This window comes from Symphalangus syndactylus, chromosome 18, assembly GCF_028878055.3.
Source record: "Symphalangus syndactylus isolate Jambi chromosome 18, NHGRI_mSymSyn1-v2.1_pri, whole genome shotgun sequence".
Lineage (NCBI taxonomy): Eukaryota > Metazoa > Chordata > Mammalia > Primates > Hylobatidae > Symphalangus > Symphalangus syndactylus.
This window is the reverse complement of record NC_072440.2, coordinates 18,010,126-18,024,455: the sequence shown is the minus strand read 5'-3', so window position 1 is coordinate 18,024,455 and position 14,330 is coordinate 18,010,126. Positions and strand designations below refer to the sequence as shown.

Below are 14,330 nucleotides of genomic sequence, written 5' to 3'. Positions count from 1 at the left end.
TCAGCCAGGGATGTAGTCACATCCTTTGGACCCTTGAAGCGCTATGGGTCTTATATCATCTTATTCACTTACTTTACAACCCAATATCTTCATAAGTTCTTATTTAATTTACTTATTTTTAAAGATGGTTCCTGTTCTACTGCCCAGGCTGAAGTACAGCGGCATGTTCATAGCTCACTGCAGCCTCGAACTCCTGGCCTCAAGTGATCCTCCCACCTTAATCTCCCAAGTAGCTGGCGTTACAGGTGTACGCCACCTTGCCAGGCATTTTAATTTTTTTCTTTCTTTCTTTTTTTTTTTTGTAGAGATGGGGTCCCACTATGCTCATAAGCTGTTTATGGTCTAACCCTTATTAACCTCTCAAGCCTCATCTCTCACTTCTCTATCTGTCCCCACCCTAACTCAGCCTTACTGAACCAAATGCATCTCCAGGAACACACCATGCTTTCCTGCCTTTATATACTCTGCTGCCCAGAAGTTGGCTCGCATCCAACTTCTCATCCTTCAAGATTTGGTTCAAATATCTTCTTATAGAAGCCTTCCCTGGGCCCCCAGGCTAGATTAGATGGTTCATTTGATTTCCCACGGTCCTCTGGGCTTTTTTCCACATTATTTAATTTTAATATTTAATGTTCTGACATGCATTTCTTTACTTGTTTCTTAAAGTATGTATTATTTGGAGCACTTTGGTGACTTACCATGAATCCCAGCATGAGTACCAGAATCCTTAACATAGCTTATGTGGTCTTTTGTGACTACTTCTCAAACATAATTTCTGGACTTTTTTTCCCCCCAGCCATTCTGGCTTTCTTTCATTTTCTAGAATGTTGTTCTCTGTACCTGGAATACTTCTCCCCACTTCACCTAGTTTTACCTACTTATCTTTCAGATTCAGCTTAAATGGTACTTGCTGATGGAAGGCTTTACTGATCCCCCGCACTGGGTTAAATCCTCATATACATTTTCATGTATTTGTGTATTTCTCATTTATATCATTTATCACAATTATAAGGGTCATTTGTCTGACTTGTTTTTTTTTTTTTTTTTTCAAGATGGAGTTTCACTCTGTCACCCAGGGTGGAGTGCAGTGACGCCATCTCAGTTCACTGCAACCTGTGCCTGCTGAGTTCAAGCGATTCTCCTGCCTCAGCCTCCTGAGTAGTTGGGACTACAGGCACGTGCTTCCATGCCAGGCTACTTTTCGTATTTTTTTACTAGAGAGGGGGTTTCACCATGTTGGCCAGGCTGGTCTTGAACTCCTGACCTCAAGTGATACACCCGCTTTGGCCTCCCAAAGTGCTGGGATTACAGGTGTGAGCCACTACGCCTGGCCTTGTCTGACTTGTTTTTGTGTTTGTTTCTCCTGCAGGAGTGTATGCTCTCTTTGTTAGTCAAAAAATATTTATTGAGTTCCTGCTATGTGTCAGGAACTGTGCCTGGTGATGGATGATGTTATGTTGAAAAAACTCACATTATTCCTGCCCTCGTGAAACTTATAGTTGAGTGAGGCAGTCGGGCTATGTTTATCTTGCTTACTCTTGAATCCCTAGACCCTTAGGCCTAGCACTTAGTGGGCTCTCACTAGATATGTGTGGAAGAGAGCTGGGTGCAAAAAGCAAATTGGTGCTTAAGGATTCTAACCATTCTTCATATTTGTGGAGGGATGAAGAAGTTTCTCTGGGGATGTCTGAGGGGCTATCTTGGGAGTACTTTGGTGCCTGTGTTCCTCTCGCCTTACTTCCCAATCCCTTTGTTTCCTAGGTTTGCTGAGGCAGCTGTTGAAGTATGATCTCTTTGTGTCCATGATCATGAACCAGGATGGACTGGGAGAAAGTGCTAAGAATATCGAAGGGTCATCAGGAGATACTTCACTGCCTTTGGTGCTCAAAAAGGTAGTTGTCTTGTGATTCCTGGTCTGTAGGTTCAATAACAAGGGGACCCGAGTGCTTCTTGGGCCTTGTCTTCATCTACCACTCCTATTTCAGATTTCCAAGTGTTTTCTTACTGGGCAAAATAATATACTGGCTGGGGGCGGTGGCTCATGTCTGTAGTCCCAGCATTTTGGGAGGCCTAGGTCAGTGGATTGCTTGAGCCCAGGAGTGCAAGACCAGCTTGGGCAACATGGCAAAACCCTGTCTCTATAAAAAATACAAAAAAGTTGGGCATGGTGGCTCACGCCTGTCATCCCAGCAGTTTGGGAGGCCGAGGCTGGCGGATCATGAGGTCAAGAGATTGAGACCATCCTGGCCAGCACAGTGAAACCCTATCTCTACTAAAAATACAAAAATTAGCTGGGCGTGGTGGCACACGCCTGTAGTCCCAGCTACTCGGGAGGCTGAGGCAGGAGACTCCCTTGAATCTGGGAGGCGGAGGTTGCAGTGAGCCAAGACCGTGCCACTGCACTCCAGCCTGGTGACAGAACGAGACTCCATGTCAAAAAAAAAAAACAAATTAGCTGGGCGTGGGTGTGGTGGTGCACACCTGTAATCCCATCTACTCAGGAGGCAGAGGTGGGAGGATTGCTCAATCCCAGAACGCGGAGATTTCAGTGAGCCATGATCATGCCACTGCACTCCAGCCTCGGTGATAGAAAGTAGGTTTCCTTTCATTTCTAAATTCTTTTTTTTTTTTTTTTTTTAAGTGTCGAGGTCTTGCTGTATCCACTTAGGCTGGAATGTAGTGGCACAATCACAGCTCACTGCAGCCTCAACCTCCTGGGCTCAAGCGATGCTCTTGTCTCAGCTTCCTGAGTAGCTGAGACTACAGGTGTTCACCATGAGGCATGGCTAATTTTTAATTTTTTGTAGAAACAGAGATCTTTCTATGTTGCCTGGGCTGGTCTCAACTCCTAGGCTCAAGTGATTCTCCCACCTTGGCCTCCAAAGTGCTGGGATTGCAGGTGTGAGCCACTGCACCTAGCCTCAGTTGTTCAATTATTATTATTATTTTTTTGAGATGGAGTCTCGCTGTTGCCCAGGCTGGTGTGCAGTGGCGTGATCTTGGCTCATTACAACCTCCGCCCCCCAGGCTCAAGCAATTCTCCTGCCTCAGCCTCCCTAGTAGTTGGGATTACAGGCGCCCAGTCACAATGCCTGGTTAATTTTTTGCATTTTTAGAAGAGATGGGGCTTCATCATGCTGGCCAGGCTGGTTTCGAACTCCTGACCTTGTGATCTGCTTGCCTCGGCCTCCCAAAATGCTGAGATTACAGGCATGAGCCCCCAAACCTGGCCGCAAATTCTTACCTCTGCACTTCCGCTTCACATTTTGGCTGCCTGAATATGGAGAATACTTACAGCAATAGAAACAAAGTCACCTCAATTGCTTTAGGGATCAGCTTCTGAGCTTGGTACTGAGGACCTTCTCTATCTGGATATCCTTCAGCTTCACTTTCCTGTCTCTTCCACCCCACAACCCAGTGCTCCAGCCACATGCAGTCTTTCCCTGGTCCTGCATATGCTAGGTCATCCTGTCTCAGTGCCTGTGCGGTTGCTCTTCCTCTGCCTATAGGGCATTTCTCCTCTCTGTATCTGCTGATCTGAGTCAGCCTTCAATCCTGTAGGGCTCCCCTGTCACCCTGGCTCCTTTAGGCAGAATGTGACCCACTGTCACAGTGCTTACCTCATACCATATTGTGGTTGACTGGCTGGGAGCTCTTTGAGGGCAAAACCTGAGTCTGGCATCTTTCCCCAGTGCTCAGCACAGGGGCTGGCAGAGCTGCAAACCCTCATGTGATAGCAGGCGTTGATTGCCCAAACTCTGGGGCTCTTTCTGCAGCAAGGAAGAGGAGGAGGAGCTCTGGTTAGAAGTTAGAAGGGAGGCCGGGTGCAGTGGCTCATGCCTGTAATCCCAGCACTTTGGGAGGCCGGGACGGGTGGATCATGAGGTCAGGAGTTCGAGACCAGCCTGGCCACCATGGTGAAACTGTCTCTACTAAAAATACAAAAATTAGCCAGGCGTGGTGGCACACACCTGTAATCCCAGCTATTTGGGAGGCTGAGGCAGGAGAATATAGCAAGAAAAGGTTTGTCCTGAGACTATAGCAAGAAAAGGAACTCACTTCTAAAGAAAATAGTTTAGTCCATTTCAGAGTTTAAATGTCAGTCATCAAGTGTAATGAGCTAGGATCAGGTTTCTGACTTAGGAATCACACACGTATTCCATAAGTTTTAGTGTGGTTTTAAGCTTAAAACTTAAAAGCAGTAACTTAAAAGCAGTTACTGTTGCCATTTTCAAACATAGGTACTTAAACAACAACAGGGAAACTAAAAATGTGTTATGAAGTCACAAAACTGAAGTGTAATGAAATTTAACCAATTAAACTTCAAAAAAGAATATTTATTTTAAACCAAGAATCATTGTTTTAATGGATACATATCATATTTCTTTGATTCTGAGATACATTTTTTCACATTTTAACAGCTCTGAAATTGGGAGACATTTTACCATCAATGGTGCATCATAGTTGAATTGGTAGCACTTTTTCTTTCTTAGTGGTACATAAAATACTGGCTCGCCTTACATCAATAGCATCTTAGGATACAATATGTCATTTCTTTTATAAAAGAGAACAAGATAAAGGTTAATTTCTTTTTTTTTTTTTTTTTTTTGAGATGGAGTCTCGCTCTGTCGCCCAGGCTGGAGTGCAATGGTGCGATCTCGGCTCACTACAAGCTCCACCTCCCGGGTTCACGCCATTCTGCTGCCTCAGCCTCCCGAGTAGCTGGGGCTACAGGTGCCCACCACCACACCCGGCTAATTTTTTGTATTTTTAGTAGAGACGGAGTTTCACCGTGTTAGCCAGGATTGTCTCGATCTCCTGACCTCGTGATCCGCCTGCCTCGGCTTCCCTAATTTCTAAACTCCTTTATATACTATCAGAAAATCTGGCTTTTTTTTTTTGCTTTTCCTGATATGTCTGACAAGTAGGAAGGCTGTTTATGTGTCCACTTGTAAGTCCAATATGGTTGAGATGGGGTTAAGCTTGCAGTCCTCAGATGTATCTTTACCAGACATTAGTAGTCTCATGTCTACTTGGTCCTTTTTCTTAAAAGCTGTAAAACCAGGTATGCCCTCCATTCTTCTGGTGATGTATATTCTGTTTGGCATTTTTCTCTCCCAAAATCAGCTTCTATGATACTTAAAATCTGTAGTTGCAGTTAACGCTTTTCTTGATTTCTGAAAGTGTTAGAGGCATCCCTAATAGCTATGGTGACCAGTAGGAGTTTGGATATTATTCAGAGTGCAGTGGAAATTCACTGAGATGTTTGGAGTAGCAAATATGCCTGATCTAAAAATTCTGATGGGGGAGGCATCACAGTTGTGGGAAGACTCCTAGATCTGGACTTGGCTGACCTGAGTTTGTGCCTTAGCTTTGCCACTTACCAGCTGTGTAGCCTAGTAAGTAACCTAACTTTGCTAAAGGTTCCCAAGACTACCCCCAGGTTTGATTATTTGCTGGGAGGACTCATAGGATTCAACGTGTAGTCATACTCATAGCTACGATTTATGGCAGTGTAAGGAAAGCAGTATCAGCAAAAGGAAAGGTGCATGGGGCAAAGTCTGGTGGAACCAGCACAAGCTTCCAGAGTCCTCTCTCAGTGGAGTCACATGGGATGCACTTCTTAATTTCCCCAGGAATGCACTGTGACATGTGAAACCTTACCTACTGAGGAAGCTCATCAGAGTGTCAGCACCCCAGGTTTTTACAGGGGACTGGCTGTTCATGTAGGTATCCTCTGCTGAGCATGTACCAAAATTCCAGACTCCCAGAAGGAAAACTGGTATTCAGCATAAACTACAGTTGTCCCTCGTATACACGGGCACTTGGTTCCAGGACCGCCGGCATATACCCAGACCCACATATACTCAAGTCCTACAGTCAGCCCTGGCAAACTCCAGTAAGTTGGCCCTGTTCATATGCCAGTTTCGCATCTAGTGAATACTGCATTTTCCATCAGCGTTCAGTTGAAAAAAGGCCGCGTATAAGTAGAACCACACAGTTCAAGCCTGTGTTGTTCAAGGGTCAACTGTTCATTGTACAAATAGTTTAGTCACAGTGAGCCACTCTCTCAGTTCTGGTAGGAACCCTCCTGAAATCCAAGTTCCCAAACCCAGCCGAGAGCCAGCCTTGCAGACAGGGTTTTCTAAGTATAATAGCCTCAGGCCTACTGTGTTAAATCTTTTCTGTGCACTCAGTAAATTGAGGTTTATAGTAGAACGTTTCCTTGTTATGTCACAGAATTGTTGCAAACATCAAAGCCAGATGAGGGCCAGCTGGGCGCAGTGGCTCATGCCTGTAATCCCAGCACTTAGGGAGGCCAAGGTGGGAGGATCACTTGAGTCCAGAATGGGCCATATACTGAGACCTTGTCTCTATAAAAAATTTTAAGATGAGCTGGGGCTGAGCATGGTGGCTCATGCCTGTAATCCTAGCACTTGGGGAGGCCAAGGCAGGTGGATTGCTTAAGCTCAGGAATTTGAGACCAGTCTGCGCAACATGGTGAAACCCTGTCTCTATAAAAATAAAAATAAAAATTAGCCAGGGTGGTGGTGCATGCCTGTAGTCCCAGCTACTTGGGGGGCTGAGGCAGGAGGATTGCTTACGCTAGAGAAGTTGAGGCTGCAGTGAGTTGTGTTCATACGGCTGCACTACAGCCTGGGTGATAAAGTGAGACCCTGTGTCAAAAAAAAAAAAATAGTAATAAGGCAAGGCACAGTGGCTCATGCCTATATTCCCAGCACTTTGGGAGGCCAAGGCAAGTGGATCACGAGGTCAGGAGTTTGAGACCAGCCTGGCCAATATGGTGAAACCCTGTTTCTACTAAAAATACAAAAATTAGCTAAGTGTGGTGGTGCACGCCTGTAGTCCCAGCTACTCGGGAGGCTGAGGCAGAAGAATCGCTTGAACCCAGAGAGGCGGAGGTTGCAGTGAGCCAAGATCATGCCACTGTACTCCAGCCTGGGTGACACAGCGAGACTCCGTCTCAAAAAAAAAAAAAAGGTACCAGGCATGGTAGCATGTGCCTGTAGTCCCTGCTACTCAGGAGGCTGAGATGAGAAGATCGCTGGAGACCTGGAGGCAGAGGTTGCAGTGAGCCATGAGCCATGATCATGCCACTGCACTCCAGCCTGGGCAACAGAGTGAGACCTGTTTCATAAATAAATAAACCAAATGAGGACTTTGAAAGTACTTTTGTTAATGAAGGCTTGAGCCCTTATTGATGATAACAGTTACAGTGTTCTTTGAGTGCCCCTGGTGGGTTTTACATTGTGTTCTTTCCTTATTTTTCTCACCTGCTGCTGTTCACAGACACCCCTTCCCATAATCCATAACTGCTCTCCTGAGCACCATCCTTGTGCCTGGTGCCATGTGGGACAGGAAGGATCAGAAATGAATTAGGCTATTGCCCTGAGGCACCTAGGCCAGTTTTTCTGGTCCTATTCGTGGTGTGACTGGGGTACTTTTTGCTGCCTGTTTCTCCAGCTTCTCCTCTCTAGAGATGAAACCCTGCAGGTGGCCAGTGCTCACTGTATAACTGCGGTGCTTGTCCACTCCCCAGCGAAGCATGCCCCAGCCTTCATCCACGCTGACATCCCAGGTAGGGGAACGCTTCTAACCTTCTCCTCCCTATACTAGAAGGATGGGGTGGTGACAGGTTCAATTGTGTATGACAGACCCTATGAACTATGTCTCATAACATCTGAATCCTATTGCTACAGATTTCTTGTATGACTTTGAGCAATTTGTTACTGATTTTTGTCATTTATTTGGTCACCTATGAATAAAAACCTAATGTGGGGTGGTGGAAAGACCTGTGGACCAGGTAGGCAACAGGAAACAATATTTTTCAAGGGACTGTTATGAGCAGGGACTGTTATGAGATGCATTGCAAATGTTACCACATTTAGGTCTTCATCTTCACTATTTTATAGGTAAGGAAATTGAGGCTCAGAGAATGAAATAATTGGCAGGCCTAGTCATTGGCAGAGATGGGATAAAAAGTCAAGTCTCTCTGACTCTAAAATCTCTTTTTCCTTCATCCACGCCACTGCCCATTCTGAGAATTAGGAGACTTAATTTCCAGTTCTACTTCCGCCACTAATAGTGCCTCTTCTCTGGGACTCAATTTCCCCATCTGTTAAAAAGAAGAGGTTAAACCATAACCAAGGGCACTTTCCAGGTTTATTAGTGGATTGATTATCATGACTCATGGAGAGGATATGTGAACAGATGAAGTAGCAAGAGTAAGGTGCTGAATAAATCCAAGGCCTTAGCATCAGTTAAGGGATTGTGATCACATGGCTGTCATTTATTGTTTTCTCATCCTCTCCCTTGTCAGAGTTCCTCTTTGAGCATCTTTCTTCTTCCAGCGAAGTGCTCGTCTGGTCCAGCTATAACTGCTTGACACTCCTGGCAGAAGAGCCACTCTTTTTTTCCAAGTGCCACACGGTGTATGGTTGGTAGTAAGGGTCCTGTACTAGCTTTGGGTTGGGTGGACGGCAGTTTGCAGTTGGGTAGCAGCAGCAGTGTTGGGGGGCTAGCCTCCACCTTGGAGGGTAGCACTGAGTCTAGACATTTCATCAGCCCAAACTCATTACCAGATTTCATATGCAATTATTGATATCCAAATGTTCTTCTGTTCACTGATTATCAGAAGTATATATGTTTAGACGCTTCAGCAAGGGAAGGACACTTCTCTTAGCCACTAAATGAATTCCTGTTGCATGTTAACAACAACTCTAAACAGTGTTACTCAAACTTAGATTTAGTTCTTTCCCATGCCCCAGGTATCTAACCATCCAGCTAGTCTTTAAGTTTTGCTAATTTATTCTTTCAAAGTTTCTTGAAACTGTCCTTCCTTGTCTGAGACTTTTTTTTTTTTTTGAGATGGAGTCTCACCCTGTCACCCAGGCTGGAGTGCAATGGCGTGATCTTGGCTCACTGCCACCTCCGCCTCCTAGGTTCTAGCAATTCTCCTGCCTCAGCCTCCCGAGTAACTGGGATTACAGGCATGTGCCACCACACCCAGCTAATTTTTTGTATCTTTAGTAGAGATGGGGTTTTACCATGTTGTCCAAGCTGGTCTCGAACTCCTGACCTTGTGGTCCACCCGCCTTGGCCTCCCAAAGTGCTGGATTACAGGCGTGAGCCACCATGCCGGGCGACTTTTTCTTTTTTTGAGACGGAGTCCTGCTCTGTCGCCCAGGCAGGAGTGCAATGGCACAATCTCGGCTCACGGCAACCTCTGCCTCCCAGGTTCAAGCAATTCTCTTGCCTCAGCCTCCTGGGTAGCTGGGATTAGAAGCGACTGCCACCACACCTGGCTAATTTTTTTGTATTTGTAGTAGAGACAGGGTCTCGCCATGTTGGCAAGGCTGGTCTCGAACTCTTGACCTCAGGTGATGTGCCTGCCTCGGCCTCCCAAAGTGCTGGGATTACAGGCGTGAGTGCACTGTCTGGGACTTACTATACCACATCTAGATTTTTAAAGTAGGCACAGTCAGTCATTCATTTTATATTCCTAGTTTATGCCAGGCACCAGGCTGGGACCTGGAGATTTAGAGATAACAAATAACATTGGTCCTTGCCCTCAGAAAAGGGAGAGAGATGCAAAGGGAAATTTCATTGTGAGCTGATTAGAGCTCTGCTAGAGGGAAGCACAGGAGCTTTGGGGGCTCAGGGAAGGTTCACAGCTCTGAGTGGATCAGGGAAGGCTTTTTGGAGGAGTGGGGTTTTGACCTGATTCTCCAAGGAGGAACAGGAGTATGCCAAGTGGAGAAAATATGGCTTGGTCAGTAGGTGTTCACTGAAAACCTCAAGTGCCAGGGACTGTGCTATGGCTTGTACTGGGTGTTGGGGAGATGAATCAGATGAGGGCCCGGCCTCAAAGATCTCACAGTCTGGTCCCATTAGCTCAATCTTGTCAGGGTCCCTCCAGGAGTGGCCTCCAACTGATACATGCTGTCCAGAGCCTGTCACCTCTCCTGGGTGGGCAGTGAAGGAACAAGAGAGCACTGATCCCTGGCCTCTGTCATGTCATCCTGTGGTAGGGATCGAGGCAGTAGTGAGGAGCCTGCAGGGAAGCCTGAAGATGAACAACATAGAGCTGCACAAGCAGGGCCTGCTGCTTTTCGCTGAAATCCTGACCCGGTGAGCAAAGTGGTGGAACATGAGGCTTGTAGGGGCCAGACTGCAGAAGGAAAAGTGGGCTTTCATTCCTGGTGGGGTCAGTGATAAGAGTTCACCTACTCATTTCTCATCTACCATTTCTCAGGCAGCCAGAGGAGATCAAGCTGTTCACAAGCTCAGCCATGTGCAGAGATGCTGGCCGTGCCCTCCAAGAAGCAGTCAGCAGCCCTGTGCTGGAGGTGGCTGCTGAGGCCTTGAAGGCCACTTCTGCTTTTCTGAGGTGAGAGACCCAGGCAGGCTGAACTTTCCATCCCTGAATGTACCTAAGGGCCTGTTGAGGCCAGGGCAGCTGATATTTAAGTATCCCTAGATTACTTATAATACCTAATATAGTTGGCCCTTCATAATTGTGGATTCCACATCCATGGATTCAACCAACCATGGATTGAAAATTTTTTTTTTTTTTGGAGATGGAGTTTTGCTCTTGTTGTCTAGGCTGGAGTGCAATGGTGCGATCTCAGCTAACTACAGTCTCTGCCTCAGAGAGTCTCCTGCATCAGCCTTCCAAGTAGCTGGGATTACAGGTATGTACCACCATGCCTGGCTAATTTTTGTATTATTATTAGAGATGGGGTTTCACCATGTTGGCCAGGCTGGTCTCAAACGCTTGACCTCAGGTGATTCACCTGTCTCAACCTCCCAAAGTGCTGGGATTACAGGTGTGAGCCACTGCACCCAGCTGAAAATTTTAAAGAATGGATGGTTGTGTCTGTATAGAACACGTACAGACTTTTTTTCTTGTTATTATTCCCTAAACAATACAGTATACATTGGGCATGGTGGCTCACACCTGTAATCCCAGCACTTTTGGAGGCCAAGGTGGGTTGGATCACCTGAGCCCAGGAGTTCAAGACCAACCTGGGCAACATGACAGAACCTGTCTCTACTAATAATCCAAAAATTAGCCAGGCATGGTGGTGCACACCTATAGTCCCGGCTACTTGAAGGCTGAGGTGGGAGGATTGCTTGAACCTGGGAAGCAGAGGTTGCGGTGAGCTGAGATCACACCACTGCACTCCAGCCTGGGTGACAGAGTGAGACCTTGTCTCAAAAGGAAAAAGAAAAAAAAAAGAAACCCAGCTGGGCACAGTGGCTTATCCCTGTAATCCCAGCACTTTGGGAGACCAAGGCAGGCGGATCACTTGAGTCAGGAGTTCGAGACCAGCCTGGCCAATGCGGTAAAATCCCATCTCTACAAAAACTTACCTGGGCATGGTGGCGCATGCCTGTAGTCCCAGCTACTCAGGAGGCTGAGGCACGAGAATTGCTGCAGAGGTTGTAGTAAGCCAAGATTGCGCCACTGCACTCCAGCCTGGGTGACAGAGCAAGGCTCTGTCTCAAAAGCAAAACAAAACAAAACATCCAAACAGTATAATAACTATTTATATAGCATTTGCATTGTATTAGGTATTATATGTAATCTAGAGATGATTTAAAGTATACTGGAGGACCAGGTGCGGTGGCTCATGCCTATAATCCCAGCAGTTTGGGAGGCCAAGGTGGGCGGATCACCTGAAGTCGGGAGTTTGAGACCAGCCTGGCCAACATGTAGTAGAAAACCTGTCTCTACTAAAAATATAAAAAATTAGCCGGATGTGGTGTCACACACCTGTAATCCCAGCTACTCAGGAGGCTGAGATAGGACAATTGCTTGAACCTGGGAGGCGGAGGTTGCAGTGATTGGAGATCACATCATTATACTCCAGCCTGGATAACAGAGTGAAATTCTGTCTCAAAAAATAAAATAAAATAGGCCAGGCGTGGTGGCTCATGCCTATAATCCCAGCACTTTGGGAGGCAGAGGCGGGCGGATCACGGGGTCAGGAGATTGAGACCATCCTGGGTAACACAGGGAAACCCCATCTCTACTAAAAAAAAAAAATACAAAAAATTAGCCAGGCGTGGTGGTGGGCGCCTATAGTCCCAGTTACTCGGGAGGCTGAGGCAGGAGAATGGCGTGAACCCGGGAGGCGGAGCTTGCAGTGAGCCGAGATTGTGCCACTGCACTCCAGCCTGGGTGACAGAGCGAGACTCTGTCTCAAAAAATAAATAAATAAATAAATAAAATAAAATAAAATAAATAAAGTATGCTGGAGGATGTGCATAGGTTATATGCAAATACTATACCATTTTATGTAAGCAGCTTGAGCATCCTGGTTTTGCTATCTTCAGGGGTCCTAGAACCAATTTCCCACAGATACTGAGGGACGACTATGCAATGTCAATGCAATGTAGACGGGGCGCGGTGGCTCACGCCTATAATCCCAGCACTTTGGGAGGCTGAGGCGGGCCAATTACCTGAAGTCAGGAGTTCAAGACCAGCCTGGCCAACATGGTGAAACCCTGTCTCTACTAAAAATACAAAAATTAGCTGGGCATGATGGCGCATGCCTGTAATCCCAGTTACTCAAGAGTCTGAGGGAGAATTATCTGAGCCTGGGAGGCAGAGGTTGCAGTGATGCGAGATCTTGCCACTGTACTCCAGACCGAGGCCACAGAGTGAGACTCCATCTCAAAAACAAACAAGCAAACAAACAAACAATGGAATGTAAATAGTTGTCATGCTGTATTTAAAATTTTTTTTTTGAGATGGAGTTTCGCTCTGTCGCCCAGGCTGGAGTGCAATGGCGTGATCTTGGCTCATTGCAACTGCCGCCTCCCAGGCTCAAGCAATTCTCCTGCCTCAGCCTCCCAAGTAGCTGGGACTACAGGTGCGCGCCACCATGCCCAGCTAATTTTGTATTTAAAGATGGGGTTTCACCATGTTGGCCAGGCTGGTCTTGAACTCCTGACCTCAGGTGATCCGCCTGCATCAGCTTCCCAAAGTGTTAGGATTATAGGCATGAGCCACTTGCACCTGGCCTACATTTTATATATTTTTTTATTGTTGTATTTTTTTTTTTTTTTTTTTTGAGACGGAGTCTCCCTCTGTCACCCAGGCTGGGGTGCAGTGGCGCGATCTTGGCTCACTGCAACCTCCGCCTCCCAGGTTCACGCCATTCTCCTGCCTCAGCCTTTCTAGTAGCTGGGACTACAGGCGCGTGCCACCACGCCTGGCTAATTTTTTTGTATTTTTAGTAGAGATGGGGTTTCACTGTGTTAGTCAGGATGGTCTCGATCTCCTGACCTCGTGATCCGCCCGCCTCGGCCTCCCAAGGTGTTTTTTTTTGTTTGTTTTTTTGAGACGGAGTTTTGCTCTTGTTGCCCAGGCTGGAGTGCAATGGCATGATCTTGGCTCACCACAACCTCTGCCTCCCAGGTTCAAGTGATTCTCCTCCTGTGGCAGCCTCCCGAGTAGCTGAGATTACAGGCATGCGCCACTACGCTGGGCTAATTTTGTATTTTTAGTAGAGACGGGGTTTCTCCATGTTGGGCAGGCTGATCTCGAACTGCCAACCTCAGGTGATCCCCCCACCTCGGCCTCCCAAAGTGCTGGGATTACAGGCGTGAGCCACCATGCCCGGCCATATTTTTATTTTTTATAGATTTTAAAAAATATTTTTGGTCCACAGTTGGTTGAATCCATAGATGTAGAATCCACAATACAGAGGGCCAAATTATACTTCCAAAGTGTTATGTTATCATGTCTTTTGTATTTTCTCTGTTGTTTTGAATTTATATCTTGAAAGAAAATTATCTTTCATTTTGGTAAGGAGTAGCAGAGGTAACTGTATCTGTTGACTCCATCATCTTTAATCAGAAGCTGGCAGCTCTTTAACACCTATGAACTCCAGCCTCTAGCTTTGGTTCTCTTACTGTAGTTTCTCTTTGAATGCTCTCAGCCACTTGCAGAGCTTTAGCTACTAGCTATATGTTGATAATGCTCAAATCTATAGTTCATGCCTAAAATGCCTGTGTTAGTTTCCTATTGCTACAGGACCAGATTACCACAAACTTGAAAACAACAGGTATTTACCTTCTCATGGTTCTAGGGGGCCAGAAGTCCAAAATCAGTATCACTGAGATGAAATCAAGGTGTCAGCAGGGCCACACTGCCTTTGGAGCCTCTAATAGGGAACTCTTCCCTGCCTCTTCCAGCTTCTGGTGGCTCCGGGCATTCCATGACTTATGGTCATATCACTGTAATCACTGTCTCTTTGATCACATTGTCTTCTCTTCTCTATGTGTGTATAATCTGT

General features: G+C 46.3%; 1 protein-coding gene across 1 annotated transcript in view; it reads left to right on the top strand.

Moving 5' to 3' along the window:
* Positions 1–14,330, top strand: part of MEI1 (meiotic double-stranded break formation protein 1) — a 103,907-nt gene that overhangs the window by 25,078 nt on the left and 64,499 nt on the right. The window contains exons 7-11 of the mRNA XM_055253040.2: positions 1,762–1,892; positions 7,486–7,600; positions 8,342–8,458; positions 10,053–10,152; positions 10,277–10,411. Of these exons, the coding sequence (XP_055109015.2) occupies positions 1,762–1,892; positions 7,486–7,600; positions 8,342–8,458; positions 10,053–10,152; positions 10,277–10,411 (598 nt within the window). The remainder of the gene's footprint in view (positions 1–1,761; positions 1,893–7,485; positions 7,601–8,341; positions 8,459–10,052; positions 10,153–10,276; positions 10,412–14,330) is intronic.